Below are 20,202 nucleotides of genomic sequence, written 5' to 3' on the forward strand. Positions count from 1 at the left end.
ACCGAATGTTGTTTGTGGTACGTAGGTGTCATTATGCTAGTAGGGTGGCTGCAGGGGAGACCCTTAGTGTCAATGTTCAATATCGGCGTGTCGTTAGCTGTTGCGGCAATTCCTGAAGGACTACCGATTGTAGTCACAGTTACACTCGCACTTGGAGTAATGCGAATGGCTAAGCGGAAGGCCATTGTGAAAAAACTACCCACGGTAAGCATAATTTCTCCTGAACAGCAAATCTCACCAATTATCCTATCATTCTTTACTACGTTTCAGTATCATATAAATGAATCTAGTATTGATACTTGCATAAAAATACTAAGGTATCAACTGTATACGGGTGTGTTAGATAACTCGAGGTAATTTTGGAAACGGAAATTTGTACTATAAAATAATACAGCTACCAACAATACTGGCGATGGAGGAAGTTTGCCCCACCAGTAGCAAAAACAAATCACCATGAAAACTAAGTTAGAACCGAAAAAGGGATCAGACGTTTTTAGAATCTAAAGTTAATATGAAGCAAAACATGTGGTTCTCAGGCGGCTTTTTGTAATTGCTGACTAAAAACAGGCCTAGACATATTTTTAGTTCAGTTGTAAGCTTCAATACCGCCTGGAGTTTCCAGTTTTAATATTATAACAAAGCGCATTTGGCAAGCAATGTTCATGCTAAAAAGCTTCAGCTCCTACAAAATATGCTAAGAAAACTGAATTCCAGCAACAGGAGCAAAGCTATGTATTCTGTGAACTAAGAGCCAACCGGCTTTATATACCTATGGTTTAAGTATCGGAATCCGAGGTAAAAAAGCGACATTTTAACGATTTTTGTAACAAAAGTTCTTGTCTTCCTGCACGCGTGACAAAAGGGAAGATTTTAAGGAGAATTTTACATGACATGGAAGGGCTTTTTCGCTAGGTAGCTGCTACAGTACATGTTTAGCTTCCCACATACTACGTTCGTTTTAGTCACAGTAAAGCCGATTTTGCAACTGTTCACGCAGTAAAAAACGTATATTTTTTTTTATTACCGCTATCTATTATAGGTTGAGACTTTGGGATGCGTGAACGTAATCTGCTCTGACAAAACTGGTACACTCACGAAGAATGAGATGGCGGTAACTGATGTGATTACTGCGGACCTTAACCGTGTTCAGCTTCGAGACGGCCATCACGCTATATCCGAGACAGTTCATGATCTTCAGAACGTTAGAGAGGTAAGTTGTACAGCTGGTCATTACTAAAAAGCTTTCAATCATCTTTCAGAGAGCTATTGGCTGGCCAAAGGTTGCAGCACGTTAGAACGTGGAACTATATGTGGATATATATAAGGCACAGGACAGGCTATGAACCGGGTATAATGACTAAATGTAATTGCTTTGTCGTAGCTGAGGGCTGAAATTAATTTTTTTTCGGTTTAGCCTACAACTTCAATTTGCGTTTTTTTTTTAAGGAAAATCACCAGCGCTAGAAGGCTTGGACTTAAGCTTTCTAACGTGCTGCGTTCACCGAAGCATCCATTCTGTAAGAGTATAGAAGTTACGCATGTTTTTCCGAATTAATATCCATTCAAAAAGGGGCGGCGACTCTTTTATGCAGGGATTGAGGTTCAACGATAGAGAGGGCGTCGACGCTCTGTAGCACGGTTGCAAGAAATGTTGTTTCAACAGCTGCATGTTCATCGAAAGTAATTCCTATGATTTGGAACACCTTATATTATATAAAATGTCTTATTAAAGATGCTTTTTTAAAATATAAGAAGTAACGTACATTCATCATACTTGAGTGAAATAAGTGATTATGGTAACCGACGTTGATTTTTAGAATGCAGAATGAATGGCTGCACCTAAAGCTAAAATCATGTTTCGAGATATAATTGCAGTTGTGTGTCTCATAGAGGATGTTCCCTGAAGTACCTATACCATATACATTATTATCAAGCAAAACATTTTACAGAGTTGTCTCTGAAGTTAACTAATAATTGCGAACACTTCGTTCGGAGACGGAAAGAAATCTGCATTGCCGCAAGTTTCTACTCTTTTTTTTACCAAATCTGGTCGCACCTGATCTTATGTCTACGTCAAATTGAAATTTCAATCTTGCCTTATTAACACATATTGGAATGAAACCTTTCAATTGTGTTCCATTTTACGCCTGTAGATCTACCTTAAGTTACTGTAATGCAAAATTTCGGCAGTCTGGCAATCTGACAATTTAATTGTTTCCAGATATTTGCTCTTCCCTTTTCGAGAAGACAAATTACTTCTTTTTCACACATCGTATTCTTAAATAGCTTATTGTGCAGTCCTACGTTTAGTTTACATGTGGTAAGTAAATTTCGCTAAAACTTTACAGGTGCGACACCTACAATATATCCAACATAAATGCACAACCGAGATCCAAGAAATATATTGCAAGAAAACACGCGAAAGATGTTGCGCAAGAAAGTGCAAACGATCCAGGATAACGATTACAACGACTGGAATCAAGGGGGTCCCGTCTATAAGAACCTCACGGAGAACCTTTTCTAGAAAACATAGCTTGACCCCTTATAACGATATACACAAATTGGCTAACATGTAAAAATCTGGGTGTGATTAAATATAATTTGATCCTTTCCTTCTGCGAATAGGTGTTATCACATCATACTTTAGTGAAAATTGTACTCAATGGGCGTCACCTTAATAAAAGCACCGCGTCTTTAAAATTACCTTCAACCCTTTTTTGTCAGGTCATTACTGTACCCAAGGGACAATCTTTGCACACGAAAATGCCTTTCCGGGGTCACTTGAGTCTGCTTTCCATTCGATGGTATAAATAAATCGCGCCATATCTAGACTGCTTCAAGCCAAAAGTGTGAGAAATTACCATCGACTAATGCAATATAAGGGCCGTAGATTACTTTAGGGGATAGTTAAGAAGTCATTTTGGCAAAAGTTGACTAGTTGTATTTGGCCGGGAGCAATGAAAAAACTTAAGGGCTTTGAACGCTATTTTTAAAAATAGACAAGTATAGAGTGGGAATTGAATATAGAATTCTTCCTTTGCCACAAATCAATTCCATTTGGGGGGCTAATTGGCAGGATTTAAGTTTACTTCCTGTATGCTACCGGGACAGTAAGCGTAAAACGTTTTCATTTACAACATTGCAAACAGTCCCTACTTTGCAAATCCTTCGTTGGTGGTCTAAATTAAACAAAAAATACAGTAATCCCAATTTATATTCTGGGATAGTTTTCTGACAGTTAGCTGCAAAATTTAACTTTCGGATCTAAAAAAAATTGGATTTAAACTGTCAGTATGCAGGTAAAAAGCCTTTCTTATTATTGTGATCTATAACCTTGCGATATTGTTGTACGAAATACAGGTTCTTAAATGCGGCGCCATCTGTAACAACGCCGATATTGTTTCCGGCATGGAGCTACGCGGCCAGCCAACAGAAAGCGCGCTACTATTGGCTGCAGATAAAATGGGAGTTTATGATATAAGAAATGATTATGTAAGGTAAATATCCGCAATTCAGCACCCTGGGAAACTAATAGTTCCCCAGAAGTGTCTTTCGCCCTAAAATAAACTGAACACAAATAATACACATGCCTTGCGTTCCTTGCACCGAAGAATTTGGTTATAAATACTTAGTACTACTACGTTAATTTGCAGTCTTGTACAAAGAAAACTGCAGGCTAATTCTAAGTCATTTATGTATGCAGTTTAAAATTTGAAGTAAATGGGTTTGCATAAACCCGGTTTTTGTAGGTATATATATATATATATGAACATACTATATATATGTATAGTATGTAGAGTAGAAAAATAGAATCAAATAGAGGAAAGGACTTCCTTTCAACTCATTGAAGAGACAAGTGTTTAACGTTTATACCGTGTCGTATTAACAGAAATAACAGTGTGCGTGTAATAGGCTTAAGCGTTACATACTGGCCATTCCTGGCGAGTAGTTTAAATAGTTATGATAAGGGGAAATACTAAGGTAGGCAAGAGTGGTTTTAATCACACAACTTGACTTTTTCGTTTGATACAAGTCATCTAAATGTCTGAAATTATAGACATTCGTTTCTGTCAGGTATAAGTTAGGCACGATATAAGTACAACATTGTATATCTCGTAGGTGTCGTAGGAATGTAGGTTTACATTCCTCAAATCAAGCGAACAACTGACAAAAATTAGTGTCCTAAGGGATATCGTTGCGAATTAAGAGCATTACATGCTGAAAGAGCATTCTCTCAGGGTAACCTGGTGTGTCTTGGGCGTTATGCTTTCGATTTTAGATTACTAGAAAATGATACGAGCTTTTCTTAGTACAGTTGAAGACAGTATAGCACACTTTAGCCATGTCATTTGGTTTCTACACAATGATTTTGTTGAATAGTAAATTTGATGAAATATTAAAAGAGACAATTTTCACTAGAAATTTTTACCGTTGAATTTTTTCATACAATTTGTCTTTTTCCAATTTATTGGGCAAAGTGTTTAAAAATTAGAATCGTCCATAAAGGTATAGGTAGTTAAAGGCGGACTTAAGAATTCGTTGGTAACGGAACGACCTTTTAGGCAAGCTTCTTCTTAAATCTACGTTAGTATTAAAATTGTGCCAATATATCGTAGACAACGTGAGTGAATATCACGTGTAGATGGCGAAAATCACTGTAATTGTTTGATATCTTTATCTTCATGCACTGAAAATATATATAGCTGTCATCGAAATGCTGCGTGTGCACGTAGTGTTTTATAAGATAGTTTAGACTAAAAAGTGCATGGATTTTAACTTCGGTAGAACAATATGAATATTTTTATAAGAAAAAAAACGAACATTAAATGTGGATCAATTTCCATATAATGTTTGGTCGAACTTGGCGTTAGGACCCCCATATCATCTATGTTTCTCCAAAAACGTTTCTTTTGCACCTTTTCATCTGGACCAGTAGAAGCAACGGAGAGGCCATTCCGATTCGCCTTAATGTACTTTTAATAATATTTTCTGAATCAGAATGCTATTACTACAGAGCTGTAACGGCCAACCTAGCACTTAGCATAGTGTTGCTCTACTAGAATATAGTAACGTCCTTAGCAAATCTTTTGTTTTACCTTAATGATAGCGCTTGACTCGATAGTTATCTAAATTGCATTATCGTTCAGGTGCTGGTTTACACGGAGTTACGCACTAGAGTATTTCTGAAATAATGAACTGGAAAGACACTGAGCTAAAATGCATGATCAATGAACATAACTTAGTGAGTGATATTCTGAATTGGAACCTCAAACAAGGTAACTATCGGGTTATTGTTAAACGCAACTTCATGACGATGAATTTTTCCAAATGTGCTTATTTAGTGGAATTGACAAGGAAACAAAAACTACTGCTGGGGTTGTCACGGTAATTGACACATATATTCCGTGGTTCCATAGGCTTCTACTGTTTAGAGCAAGAACGCGCTTAAACTCCAAGCTCTTTTTGCTCTGGTTTGTTTTACTGAAACAATAATTGCTGGATAAATGCAATTATTATTGCGATAATTTTAATATTCACATTGGCTGGACCTGAATGTGTGCTAAACTGCTATCGTCAAATAATAAAGAAAAACCTTGTTCATATTTTTCTATTTGCATTAGTTTGCTTAGCTAAGAAAATAACCATCGTCGGAGCTTTTGGCATCATCTACTTTTTTTTTAACATAGCTCATGTTATATTGCGAACACATCCGTGTTGTGTAACATATAGTAATGTCAAACATACTCCTCTCCGTGGGAATCCCTAGCATCTATGGGCCTGGGACAAATCTACATTCATGCATGCGTTCAGTAAAAATTCAAAGAATAATTCAGTTACCAGAAACCAAATATATGAGGTTTTTTCATGACTGATTAAAATGCAGTATATTTGAAGATTATATATGACTAGATATGTGTTCAATCCCAATCAGCTTTAATTGGCTAGCGAAAATTGACGTGAAAAGAATATAATACCATAGCCGTTACTTCGTTTTCAGGGACGAAGAGATTCCGTTCAGCAGTGAGACAAAAATGATGTTAGTTCGTGTCCATCCCAGGGTGAGTCCAGACGAACACTTCATATTTGCAAAGGGTGCGCTTGAAGTCGTGTTGGAACGATGCACGTAAGTATTATTAACACTAACTGAAATATGTAGTGATATAAAATTACACTTCTTATGCCAAGTTGAATAAACTGTGGAATACGCGTGCCTAGGAGTCTCAGCTTTTTAATAATACTGTGAGCGGTTTTTGAGAGTCTTTGTGAAAAAATAATTCTTACGTGTGAGCTTCCGGCCCGAAGCCTCTAAATCAGATAAAAAGCTCGCTATATCGCGGTAACGAACTCGTATAATAACTCGAATCCTTTTTAAAAACTGAATAAAGCGAACAAATGTCTGGCATATTTGGATTTTCGACTTAGTATCAAGAATATTCTTTAACTAACTACTCCCAATGTAACAAGAAGTATTTTTTTCGATCGCGGTCTGGCGACGGCATAAAGTTCTTCTCAGTGTTTTTAATCCAGAAATTAAGGTCTGAGTGTTTTTCAAATTACGAAAATTTGGTAGAGGATTGATCATGAGTGCGTCCTCATCCTCTAAGGGAGAACCTTAAATAGATATGTAAAAAGTTCTTCAAATTAGTCTATATATATGCATACGCCATTATTTTTCTTATTATATATTAAAGGCAAATTCGGGAGGCTTTCCTTTAATGTAGGATTGCTCTGCCTAAAGCAACGTTGAAGTATCTTTGGGCGCTCTCTTTCGCATCTGCATTAGTGTCACATGTGTTAAAGGACATTTCAATAATAATTCTTACTGTTCCCAAATGTTAGTCATATCTACTTGCAACGCACTTGGCATCCATTAATAGCTGAGCAACGTAACGTACTCTTAGAAGAAGGGCGACGGTTAGCTCGTCAAGGCCTTCGTGTCTTGGGCGTGGCCAGTGGACAGGATCCTCGAAGCATGGCTTTCATTGGTATGGTAGGCATTTTGGATCCTCCTCGACCGGGTGTCATGGAATCTATACAGACATTGCAAAACTGTTCCGTTGACGTTAAAATGGTAACGGGCGACGGATTAGAGACTGCTCAGGCTATTGCAAACCGCATTGGACTTCGACCAGGGCGAGCCGTTTCTGGATACGACATTGAACGTATGGACGAACTACAACTTGCAAACATCGTCAAGGATGTAGCCGTATTCTATCGCACGGGCCCTGCACATAAACTGCGTATTGTTAAGGCGCTTCAGGTATATAATCTCTAGTAAAATGGTCATAATAAACTCGCAAGATAATATTCCATAAGTTCCATACTATGCTGCAGACGCTGAGTGAAAAACTGTTTGGAATAGATGAAATCCACCCTTTTCATTGAAAAAGAAAACCGAAGACTTCAGAAGTAGTTCTGCAAGTCATTGTGTGAGCACTGGAAGGTCAATTTCTTCATTAACAGTGCTTTGTTTAGCTGGTCCTGAACGAACAAGCAATCAAGCGAATATAAGTAGTATTCGTAATATGACAAACTTAGGCTAGAAATAAAAGGAAAGATACGAATCGCACGATTGCAAATCACGAAGAATAAGAATTGTACTATTCATTTAAGACAGTCTAAGAATAATAATCGCAGGTGGACTTAAAACATTTAATAAAAGAAAAAAAATATTTTTTAATATCAGAAAACATACCTAGATAGTGTACTTCTTGGATATTTATGCGTTGAATTGGATACTTCTAATGGAATTGTTACTACTCGCTTTTTAGAGTAATGGATTAATCTGTGGAATGACCGGGGATGGAGTGAACGATGCTGTGGCTCTCAAGAAGTCAGATATTGGGATCGCAATGGGGCGTCAGGGCACCGACGTATGCAAGGAGGCAGCTGACATGGTCTTACTTGATGATAACTTCTCAACCATGATGGCAGCCATAGAAGAAGGAAAAGCCATATTTTACAACATACGTAATTTCGTTCGTTTCCAATTGTCAACTTCGATAAGTGCACTCTCTTTAATTGCAATTTCTACTTTGATTGGTATTCCAAATCCGCTGAATGCCATGCAGATCTTGTGGATTAACATCATTATGGATGGCCCTCCAGCACAATCGCTCGGTGTCGAACCGGTAAGAGCTTCAAAAGATAGAAAGCAGCAGCTAGATCCAGAGACGGCTAATAGTTTCTATAGCCTTGTATAACATTTCACTTGGCTGACATATTTCCAGCGGATTTTCTATTTCTTCAAGGAGAGCATCTGTACCGAATGGCCCTATTCAAAATAATAATATTCATTCTTGTGATTTAAAAAATCTTTCAACTTTGCGACTAATTTTTAATAACAATCGTATGTGATTAAAACAGAAGTGCCCAAAAACTTTGTACGAAACATCTGGCTTTTATTGGTTTGAGCGGTCTGTGGCCGAACTTATGGCTCCACACCCTCTTCCCCATCTTTTACACGCAAGCACAGTCTTAGAGTATTCAAACAACTACTTTGTACTTTGCACCAGTTCTGAACTACATGACATTTGATCATTTAAATGGAGTACCAATAGCTTGTATTTTATTATGTGTTAAGAACAAAATTAAATCACCAAAAAAGTGGTGAAAAATGTCAATGTTGCAGAACGATTTTAGCATTCAGACTGCGTGTACGCCAACTGTACAAGAACTACCATCGCTTTAGAGATAGAAGGAACAGCCTTGAGGACAACGACATTCTGCGCAACCGTTACAACAAGTGCGCTTGGAAGCGAGGCAAAAGCAAATTAATTTGAGCAGAAGAAAAGCCCAAATATGACTGGAATCTCGTAGAGAAACGTAGACATCTTATTAAAACCATGCCTCACCTGTATGAAACATTATCTTTATGTGAGGAAGCTCACAATATGCCAAATAATACGAATGTCGAGTAAACGCAGACTTGCCAACAACTGCCTAGAAAAACTCAAAGAAATGTTGGAATGGCTCCAACGTGTCATTATATATGATAAGACATAGCTGAACGGGTATGACGCATAGAAAAAAGTAAAATCTGTTGGGTATTGCTTTAAGGCTAATTCAGATTGCAAAGAACTAATTTAGGTAAAAAGCGAAGCGCTTTTCACCGTTCTTTTAGAGTAAAGGGGAGTAATGTATATTAATCTACGGCGATTGGCTCAGTTTACTATCACTGAGAAGTATTTTTAAGAAATTTTAAGAAAATTTCGTGATGCTGATTGCCACAATAAGCCTACATTTTTGTAGCATACGTTGCGAGTTTTTTTTTTATTGATATAACAAACAGACTTACTGTATCGCGCTTTTTGCATGAAAAAAATTATGCTTGCTTCGATCCCCGTATTTGCAGGATCTAACTACTTTTTTCCAAAGCTCAAGAAACACTTAAAAGCAAAGAAACAATGATGCACGTGCATCGAATCCGATAGGGATTACTTTAGACGGTACAACTGGAATCTCGATAATTGAACCATGTGCTGTTGGTACAGAGCCGAACTGTCGATAATTTTTTGATACTCAACATATGCTAATGGTCACAGCATTCGCTAACATTGCACCTCATTTACGCAACTTAAGAATCGTCACAAACAATCGTTTGAATTTTATTATGACATTTAGGACATCTATTGTCTTCTCCCTATTGCGCGTTTTGTGTGTCAACGTGTGTAAGACTTTATCAGAAACCTTTTAAGCTGTTACCTAGATTAGCAGTTACCTAAGCCGTTTCAAACGGATTAGCTCTTTTGGGTACAGTGTTCATGATGTAAACATTTTCGAAGAAAGGCTAAGCATACGCAAGACATAACGTCTTTCTTACGGCCACGGTGATGTTATATTCTATTACCGGAGTTATGGGCTTTCGTTAGCGCTTATCAGTTTTTGGCTGATGCTTGGAATTTCCGTTTTAAAAATACTCGGATGTACGTGCATCCTGTGGAGTTATCCAATCAATAAAAATATTTCGGGAAGCTCGAACAAAGAATGATAGTAATAATAAAAATAACAATGTACATTTTTTGTTATACTTCACGGTCTGCATTTGTTAAGGTGGACCATGACGTATTAAATCAGCCTCCGCGAGACACAAAAAAGCCAATGATCGACCGAGGACTCGTAATCAATGTACTTCTGTCAGCTCTTATTATTATAACTGGCACGCTCTATGTATTTAAACGGGAGATGAGTGATCAGGTAAGTCCACGATGTCAGTTTTGTGGAGTGAAACAAATATAGTACTAAAAAGGAAACTGCAAAGTACAACACTCCAGATTTACTGACTTTCTGCTTGTAGTTGACATTCCTAATTGTACTAAAGTGGGATAGATATTACAAACCCTAAGTTCTCGTTCTAGATTCTAACTTCCTAATTTGGCTGAAAGCAGCTTTAAACCTAATGTAAACCCTAACCTAACCCAGTTTTTCTTGATTACTTTCAAGAAAGGCATCGTATGCAAATTTGTGTAATTTGAAAAACACGAATGACCGTAAGGGCTACCCATTGATATCAGCATCCTAAACGTTTCAGTAAATTTATCTGTGTTTTTGGCTCATATCTTATTAATTTATTCAAAAATGAGCAGATGCATCGACACTCAAAAATCATTGGTAAATTTTGTACATGTCCGATAAAGGTTTTTGAAATGGTCTAAAAAGACGAAAAAGTATTTCTGAGCTTGTAAACAGTCATGAACTTTTTGACGACCAGTTTAATGGCAAGTTCACATAGCAATTTTAGTATAACCGTTTTTTATTAAAGATATATGCCCCTTGGTAATTTTGCATAGCCATTTTCATATAAAGTTAACTTATCACTTTCTAGGTAATTGAAAAGGGGCATATCTCGCAACAATAATTCTGTGTCGAGAAGTGAAGTATTTGTATAATATATTCAATGAACCGGAGAATTTAATTTGGCAAACTGTTTGCTGAGGATCATTTATTAAGGTTAATTTGTTGCGTTGCTGCGTGTTACTGTCCATTCAGAATTACTTCTGTTATTGCTATACTTCGTCAGACTAAGCACCTAAAAGAAACCATGCGCATGGTTCTGTAAACGGATTAGCAAGTTTGTTAACAACGTCGGCTGCAATGTTCCTAAACCCAATTAAGCAGTGGTCGTATCTATAGACCACTGAGTGTTTCACAAGGTGAAATGTTCGTCAAGTCCGGGAGTTGAGATCAGTTGCGTATGTTATAACAGAGTCTCGCATTTAATATTATGTAAACTTGCAGTGTTTCCCATCGTGTCAGTATGCATTTAGCAAGAGCACTATTGGTGCTAAAGAGTTGTAGACCTGAACAAAACACTCAAGCTGCAGGTGATTTTGGTAACTCGTAATCGGTTCTTTGACGCTTGTCTGCATTATAATTTGCTTATTTGTTTGACATGATTTGATAATTTGCCTAATTCTTCTAACGTTTGCAGTATTGTAATCGCGTAGTTTGCAATCACCCGCGATTAGCTAAGTAATAATTTTGCTGCTGGTTGTTTCAGGTGGTGACACGCCGAGACACTACGATGACATTTACGTGCTTCGTGTTTTTCGACATGTTCAACGCGTTGTCATGTCGCTCGCATACTAAATCGGTGTTCCAAATTGGTCTGTTGTCGAACAGACCCTTCTTATTCGCTGTAATTTTTTCTTTAGCAGGGCAAATGGCTGTAATCTACGCCCCTCCCCTGCAATACGTTTTTCAGACGGCACCACTCTCAGCATTCGATATCTTGGAACTTCTTTGTGTTTCTAGTACTGTATTCATATTCAGTGAAGCGAAAAAGTACTTTGAAAGGACGTCACTGTCGAAAAGGACAAACGACCAACTACCTAACAAAATAACCGGATCACAAAAGCCATACTGCGATTTTGTGTAAGAGGATACTTTCCAAAGCTGTGTAAAGGATGATCAATGCTTACTACTTATGCTCTAATGAGGAGCATAAATACTGCTCATTAGGGTCCCATTAGATTCGATATCACGATAACAGTTGTGCTGTTTATATAAAAACACCAGCATTTCATGTAAAAAACTTACTTTTCAATACGAAATTCGAGTTCCTAGAACGCATCATTACAGGGAACAATGCATGGTAATAGTTTGAATTTCAAAAAAGGAGGTGGGTATTGTACTAACATTCAGCAGAGGAATCATCAAGCGGGTCGAGGGATTCGGGTTCACATAGCTTTGTTATTTGGATCTTGAGTCTCTGATAGGCATGAGAAGAGAGGCGTGTCGCTACTCATTACGTATGACTCGGCTGCCCAAAATTTTTTTGTGGTAAATTTTGCTAAGGAAATTAAAACACATTAAGTGTAAAAGTGATAATTGGAAGACGTCGTAGTAAGATGTGGAAACGGCTAACTCTAGCAAGATGTTCAATGCAAACGTTCTATATAAAGACACGCAGACGTACATACAAAACGGAACGGCAAAAAAACAAGTACGCGCGTATCCAAATGATGCAGTAAACAGAAGTGAGCGATCTAATTATTTAAAAGAAAGTGGGTGCTGAAATGGATAGTATTCTGTGACGGTATGAATATGCAGGTATTTTAGCGGAAATTGTACGATAAATGAATTTTACGCATTTCAAATGTTCACCTGCGAACTTCTCCATGGAATGTCAGATTCGGCATGAAACACGTGTCTGACTATACTTATGAAGCGGAAGTTATTAACTTATCATTATTATTACATGGCCATGGTTCAAGAATCTCACATAGTTAACTAAAAGCTTTTTGCAGCCATCTTTAAAACGCAGTAAAATTTTTACTGATTATATGGTCTTAGCTCATTTGATAATTATTATTCCTTATATTACGGGCAGCAACCATTTAGAGCACATTGATGAAGACATGTATATATACATATATATGGACGATTGCAAACCGAATCGGCAAGTCAGGTGCTTAGATTCTAGGTAGAGAGTGTTCCGGAATTTACGCATTCCTATGGAAGCTTAAGGTTTCAGAGTTTCAAAACAATCCTCCCATATAAAATTTCTTCTTCCTCCTTGTAAATTAATTCCTGTATATTATCTGACTTTTGAAAAAAAGAACAAAAGTTTTATACGAATGTATATCTTAAAAGACGCCGATCTTAAATATTAGTAGGTAAATAACATTTCAACCAGAGCTTGAACACCTCTAAAAACCTGTTAAGACTCTTCTTTTTTTGTTGTTCTGAAATAAACAGTATATCCAAATTTGTATCGACGCGAAAATTAATCGAAGTTTGACTGTAAAAAAAATAACAATGTTATTTTTTTACAGTCAAACTTCGATTAATTTCCTATATAATTGGGTAACTTTCAATTTATTAGCTTGTCATAAAAAGCATTTTCTCTTGCACTAGGAATGTCCTTTTTAGCTGGACTACAATCAACACTTTTGGTACTTGAGCCAACATATGAATCAGCTACAAAAATGTCGAAAATATTTTAGAATTTTTAATTATCGCTGACAAAACTTGACCAATAATTTGAATGGTTTAAATGAGTTTATTAGTAGATGTACAACAAAAATCGATACAGAAGATATAGCTTGTAAACATAATCAAAATCTTATAGAGCACCTCAAGGCTCTGAGAAATTTTATATGCATCAAAATATACAGTAACCAAAAAACGATTTGTGGCTTTTGTTTGCAAAAGTGCGTACGATTATTTAAAAATGGGACCAAACGTTTGTTTGCCTCATATTGTCTAAAGGATCATTGCTCGTCGATAATACTGCAGCAACAGGTCGGGCATCCTCATAAAGCATACCGTTGCCGCATTACAAGCGAAGATACGAATTATGATGGAGGCGGTCGACGATCACTAAGTAGCGCCTTCATAAACTTTGACCAAATATTATTTATCAAAATTTTGATTGACTGCCAAAAGGGTATTTCTCACCAAGGACATGTGTCATTCACGATAACTGAGTAAAGAGGATGCCTGACGCCAAAATACCCAACCTGTTGATTTTGTCTGGAATCGTCCAGAATGGAATGTGAGTTGGAATGACAACTTATTTTTTTAGTATACGAAATTCGGAATACATATCCGTTTTAGATGCCTATTGTGCATGCCGGTATGTTCTTAGTGTTTTTTTTGTACATATAATAATGCCATTTTATAGTTTTTGAATAGATTTGAATTTGAACAGGCTCATACCATGTAAAAATTTTGATATTAAAGAAACGATTTTTAAGGTATTAATATCTGTCTTATATTGGCAATTTTTTATATTCTAAACATAAATTATCCATAAATGGCATATTTAATTTTAAAATCAGGATTAGTTTCGTGCAAACAAATTGCATTTGTGTGCAACTTCCACAAATATAACGCCAGACTCACAATTCAATATCGTGCAATCAGTGTTTCTGATCCTATAAAGCACAATTTCATGTAGATTCATCAAGCTATACTGTGCTTGCAGTTGCAGTTATAGTCATGATTGTAATGAGCTCCGGAGCAGTATCAGAAGTTTTGCATTTCGTGGTTTGCTGATCTGGCCTACAAGTGTGTAAAGTTTGAAAATTATTCTTCAAGCTTTCCTGTTAAGGCTATCAGAATTCAATATAGTTTTGAAATAATTTGCCCGAACATTTTGAGAAAATATGGAAGGCATATTAACAAGTGTGTTTAAAGGCTTATATGCCCTGCATAAATTACTCATGGTAATGTCGACCTGAATGTGCATGTAATAATAGGTGATTATTATGATAGTGGAGATTATGATAATGATTAAGTGATACTCGAAGACTATAGGCACAATAATTGACTAATTTCAATATCATTAAAACACTAATACGGAAACAAACGCAATTGAGACATGATAGTATAAGCCATTTCATATCTTTGGGTGTTTATTTTTGCAAACGGAGAGAGACTGTACAGAGTTGAGACCAATAATATAATAAATATAGATAAATATGCATTCATAATGAATTTCAATTTTTAAGATGCATATTTTCACGTAATTTAGAAAGGTTGCATTAGAAAGGTTGATACATTGGTGGACGTGCTCTGTTTGCGTCGTTTAAACTAGTGAAGATAGATCGACGAATTATTGTACTCGTAAAGAATTCGTTAAATATATTTCGATGTAATTCAATTTAAATATAATTTGGTTTACTTTCGTACAAGTAGATAAAGCCATCACATCTACACCGATATGTCTCGAACGATCATTCTTGTACATTGACAACGATCCGGAAAAAATCATAACAAGAACTAATGTTAGTACTTAACGAACTTTGGGCTTGTGATTGGAAAAAAGTAGTCTGCTCTGCGAACAAAAATAGACTGAGAAGTGGTTGAGTTCAAGGAATCATTGTAGAAAAATCGGCAGAGCTAACATAATATGATGTGAATGTTACTCCCTCAATGACCGCTAAGGCGTTAGCAAGGCTGGTATTCAAAAGCAGTTTTATATAAGTCATGTATTCGAAATCCAAATATGCACACAAAACATCGTTACGGGCACCTTTTCGCATAAAAGAACGAAAATATCCACAGTGCGCAATTACACTGCGAGTTACAAATGTTGTCTTTTCTAGGGCGAAAGAAAAGCACAAAAACTTAAAGACGAAAGAGTAGTCGGGAGTCCACTAAAGGCGCAAGCGCTAATGACACGAAGAATACGAACTTGTGCACAAAAAGTTGGCGGGCTTAATCCAAAACTTTGTGTTAGAAGCTTAAAGAGAAAAATGTTACCAGTACAGCATCAATGGCGAAAGGGTTTACATGAAAGATAGTGGTACCAAAATCGGGCGTCACCTCATGGCTCCATAGCAATGATTTAATGTCTCAAGAAGCACAAGTTGTGACATACTTCTGGTCAAGCGTCGGCCAACGGACACCTTTCATATATGAGCATAATATAACATGCAAATAAAAATTTGGTTGCAAAAAAAGGTGTAATATGAGGTAGTTGACGTAAACACACGAAGTTTTTTTAAATTAACATTACTGGTTGTCACAATCCTATATGACCTGAGCTACAAGCTGCATTAAAATAAATTTTGTTTAATCATGGGGCAGTTAGACTCGGTTCTTAAATTGAGTAATATTAAGATTTCAAATTAGAATAACGTGGAATGGTAAGAAACCCTGCCACTTAGATACGGTAAGAAACCCTCCCACTTACACTTCATGCCGGTTGGTGTTGAGACTACTTTGGATTTTGACTAAATTATAAGCTTCAATCTAATGATAGATCGTCGCTCTGCCGGAGTGTGAAATTATTTATTGGGATTATTGGTTATAATTATTTATCACTTACTGTCTTTAAGTGAAAAATACCAATATACTTTGTTTGAGATTTGAAAAGTTGATTGCGCATTGCGAGCCTTTGCCTTGATAATAAAACTGACTTTTTATTTAAACAACTTTCAACGGTGCGACTAATGCTAACATTAGTGTAATTAAGTTGGACGCATTTTGCTACTGCTTACTATTGCTGAAACAATTTATATATTCGAATGTATTCGAAACACAGCAATAGAAATAAATATAAGCAGACTTAAAATAGAAACTGTTTTAACGCTGCGTTCTGCAAATAAGCTTATTAAAAGCTTTTAAAATTTTGGGTATATCTAGAGGTATGTTCAGTGATTTTCAAAATATTTCAGTTTCTACCACCACCGTACAACGAAATTAGTCTATTTAGCGTAAATATTTTCGCGGTCGTAGTAGTAATCAGGTCCGCACACTTTCAGACTTTTAGCATAAAATAGTGCATAAATATTTTTACAGGTCACATACATCATTTCTGATACCATAAATTTTAGTGACCATGTGAACTGAACTCGTTGGATTAACTCCCTACGTTATATTTTCCAATGTTTGTTCAAGCAGATTTATATAATCTTTAAACATAGTGCTTTTAGCCGTTGATGGCATATAATTAGGTCATTAGTTTAAAGCCCAGGGTGCTGTTATTAAAGGTTACGCTCCTCTAGCCGATCCTCAGCCAAAAATGCCTCTAAAGTTTTGACTTTTAAGTCTGGTGGGCACTGCTACGAAAGTAATAAGGTGCTCGCGTTCGGCTTGGTCCCTCACATATGCTCTGTGTCACACAACACTGTCAACACATTAATAGCATTTTTTATTTTTTCTTAAAATGTCTTCTTTCGGCCTCTAACGGCCTGATATTTCAGATAGTACCGATTATTTTTCACGTCCTGGTGTTGTTCACGACCAAACCCTCAGGAGGTTTCAAGATTACATTCTGGCTTTTGCTCTTTTTCCCTTTTATTATACACGAAGCCTCGACGACTCCGTCAATACCGTTCATGTACGTATCTTCCGCATGATTATGAACACTAATTCCTCATCGTGGGGTTCTTATTTTTATGAGTGAAATTTCCATAAACAAAGTTCATTGAAGGTTCAGTTTTAGAAACCTTGCGTGGACATAACTGCCTTATACCTGACTTGCTACGGGTTTAGCCATTATCGAAACCGCTAATGTAAAGAAGGCCAATGAGTTATTTCTAGGTCTAATGGAAGTCTGTTGCTGGCACAGTATTAACAGAAAGCCAAAGGAACTTCCAAGATACATATCGTTACCCATACGATCCCGAAGATAGCTTCATTTCCCATGGCACCTGAAGACAGGAGTAAGATGGCATTTTGCACCCCAGATGGCTTGTATCAGTTCGAGCGTATACCTTTCGAGTTCTGCGGAAGTTACGATACTTAACGACCTTGATTTACTTAGATTATCTTGGTGTTTCCCAAAGAAACTGAAGAACATTAGTCTTACCTTCGACAGGCGCACATTAGGCAGGCGTTTCTGTTCTGAGTTCTAGGGGTCCATCCATTCCATCGAAGTGCTCGTCCACTACGCAAGAAGCCATATACCTTAATCATACGAGCTTTGCGCAGAGAATTTTCGCGATCAAAAGTAAAAGCCGTTATAGATCTCCGCAAACTTGGGAAGCTTCCTGGAGATAGCGTTAATCTACTGTCGGCTTGTGCAGGGCATTGTCAAGCAGCTGTAACCCTCACGCAATCGAACGTGCTCGTAAAGCGGTCAATACGCGCAGTTATGGAGTAGCTGTCTGTGCGGTTGCTAAAAGCACTAGAATACTCTATTTTCACGATGTTAACAGCAAGCACTTTTACGACGAACACCGCAGTAATCGAGGTCATGAGGACAACTCCGGTTAAGTTGTACTTTATAAGCTCAAAATTATATTTACCGATAAATCTCTAAAGTTACGGTCATTCCAATAGCCTGGTGTTTCAGTATCTGAATTTCGAAACACGACCCATGAGCGGTTTCTTTGACATAGAGATGCCTAAAAAACTTGTTACTTAGTCTTTTTGACCCAAGAAACCCAGTCTTTTATGCCACTCTTGCTACCATACCCACACTTCTCTAAACCGGCTGCCTAGATTAGAACCTGGAAGAGCATCGAGAAATTAATCGCACGGTACACCTATCAATTACACTACCTATCAATTACCAACCTAAAAGGTATCCGGAACGATTGGTCACGATGCAAAAAGATTTCGGCTGAAAACGTGATCGGTTGAAACGGACATAAAAATAAATTGTCATAATAAATGTATTTGCAGTTTCAAGCGGCTGTAATCATACATTATAATACCCCTCATAGCGATTAGATGGCGGCGGGGGAGGGGGGTGTCTAATCGAAAGTGGTCAGACCTCATGATTTCTGCAATATATATGAGCTGCAATCTTCCTGGAAATGTATTCTTAACCTCATAGTCGACGATTATAAAGTGTGAGAATCAACTTCCAAAACGTGGGAACAAAAAGTAGTTCGGTTTAAACTCCGAACGACTTTGTGTGTGCATCTCTAGACTTCCACGTTTACGCGGTATTTTGAGTAAATGCGAGCCTCTTTTTAATATATGATTAGTATACTATAACATGGTTCTCTAAAAAAGATACTAATGAAGATATGGGTGGGTCGTTAGTAATCGAAAATAACAAGAATGACAAATATCCCAAAATTTCCTTGAAATAATGCAAATGACTATGATGGAAAATCATACCGTAAGAGAATCCGATACATATAAAGTCGCTTAGATTGAAGTTTCTCACGTTAATGCTTCTGTGTGCCTGACAGTACGTTCCGAATACGGGACCAAATACCGAACGAATACGGGAGACATATCTCAAACATGACTGTTCGTTTATCGGAATTTATCAGATAAGCATCCTAACTTTCTTCAATGTTGGCTGGCATTTGAAGCGATAATCAAAAAATTGTGCCCTCGTATCAATGTAATATCTGTACACTCATGGACTGCCACCGTAAATGATGCACTGAAATAAATTCCTTCCATTGCCTTAAGTTCCTCTGAGAAAAACGCTGATAGGTCTACATTTGATCGAAATTCAGATCCCTCGGCACAATCCTTGCAATGAGATATCTAACGTCCAAAGATCTTTAACAATGGTGCGATATAGTTTCTAGTTTTTTGCAAGCTTTTTAACGGCAATTCCTTAGCCCAATTTGTTTTGCCTTCTTAGCGTTATCATACGTGCCGGCTGTTGCAGGTTATTCAAATTTAAAATAATCAAGACTCTTTCATCAGTTACGAGTACCGTTTGTATGTTTAGTATTCATTCATAGCCTGCACCACAAAAATTTTAAAGCGTCCGTTACATTAGTATTGATTGGATTTCATTTTTAATACGGATCATCGAACACATTTTTTTAGTACTCCATTTTCGTGTTTCACATAGGCTCTCACGAAAGATAGCAGTGACTATTTTATCTCAAGAAAGCCGCAACAACATCGTTTGTGATCTAATTAGTTTGGGAGCAACTAATTAATTTGCCCTTCGGACTGTGTTAAACCCTTATTCCTTACGCACCTCGGAGCCCATGCCTTAACTGAAAATCGCGTGGATCATGAGTATCAAGAGAAAATTGTGCCTTTTAATCCTAAAGCCTTTAGGACCGGCTTGTACATCAGGATAGTGTACATGGGTACTATCACCGCTGATGATCGATAATGGATTATAATATACCGGGATACGTCCACCGAGGTATGTTATGCAACCAGCATTGTGTCACACACAATGCTCGTGATATCATGCTGATTGCACGATTTAGAAAGCAAAATTAAAATGCGCAATTTTCTCTCCGTGCTCATGATCCACGCAATTCCCAGTTAAGTCATGGGCTCCGAGAATGTGCTGCAATTTTGGTTGCATAACTT

At 37.1% G+C, this 20,202-nt stretch overlaps 1 protein-coding gene across 2 annotated transcripts in view; it reads left to right on the plus strand.

The window, feature by feature from the left end:
• SPoCk (secretory pathway calcium atpase) overlaps nucleotides 1–16,041 on the plus strand; it is a 36,936-nt gene extending 20,895 nt beyond the window's left edge. For both annotated transcript variants that reach the window (XM_022834882.2, XM_022834883.2), the window contains 8 exons: nucleotides 26–204; nucleotides 1,040–1,210; nucleotides 3,361–3,497; nucleotides 5,999–6,124; nucleotides 6,841–7,261; nucleotides 7,773–8,132; nucleotides 10,054–10,197; nucleotides 11,501–16,041. In XM_022834882.2, the coding sequence (XP_022690617.1) occupies nucleotides 26–204; nucleotides 1,040–1,210; nucleotides 3,361–3,497; nucleotides 5,999–6,124; nucleotides 6,841–7,261; nucleotides 7,773–8,132; nucleotides 10,054–10,197; nucleotides 11,501–11,878 (1,916 nt within the window). In that variant the 3' untranslated portion in view covers nucleotides 11,879–16,041. The remainder of the gene's footprint in view (nucleotides 1–25; nucleotides 205–1,039; nucleotides 1,211–3,360; nucleotides 3,498–5,998; nucleotides 6,125–6,840; nucleotides 7,262–7,772; nucleotides 8,133–10,053; nucleotides 10,198–11,500) is intronic.
• The last annotated feature ends 4,161 nt before the right edge of the window (nucleotides 16,042–20,202 follow it).

Source organism: Varroa jacobsoni, unplaced genomic scaffold (assembly GCF_002532875.2).
Source record: "Varroa jacobsoni isolate VJ856 unplaced genomic scaffold, vjacob_1.0 scaffold_555, whole genome shotgun sequence".
Taxonomy (NCBI): domain Eukaryota; kingdom Metazoa; phylum Arthropoda; class Arachnida; order Mesostigmata; family Varroidae; genus Varroa; species Varroa jacobsoni.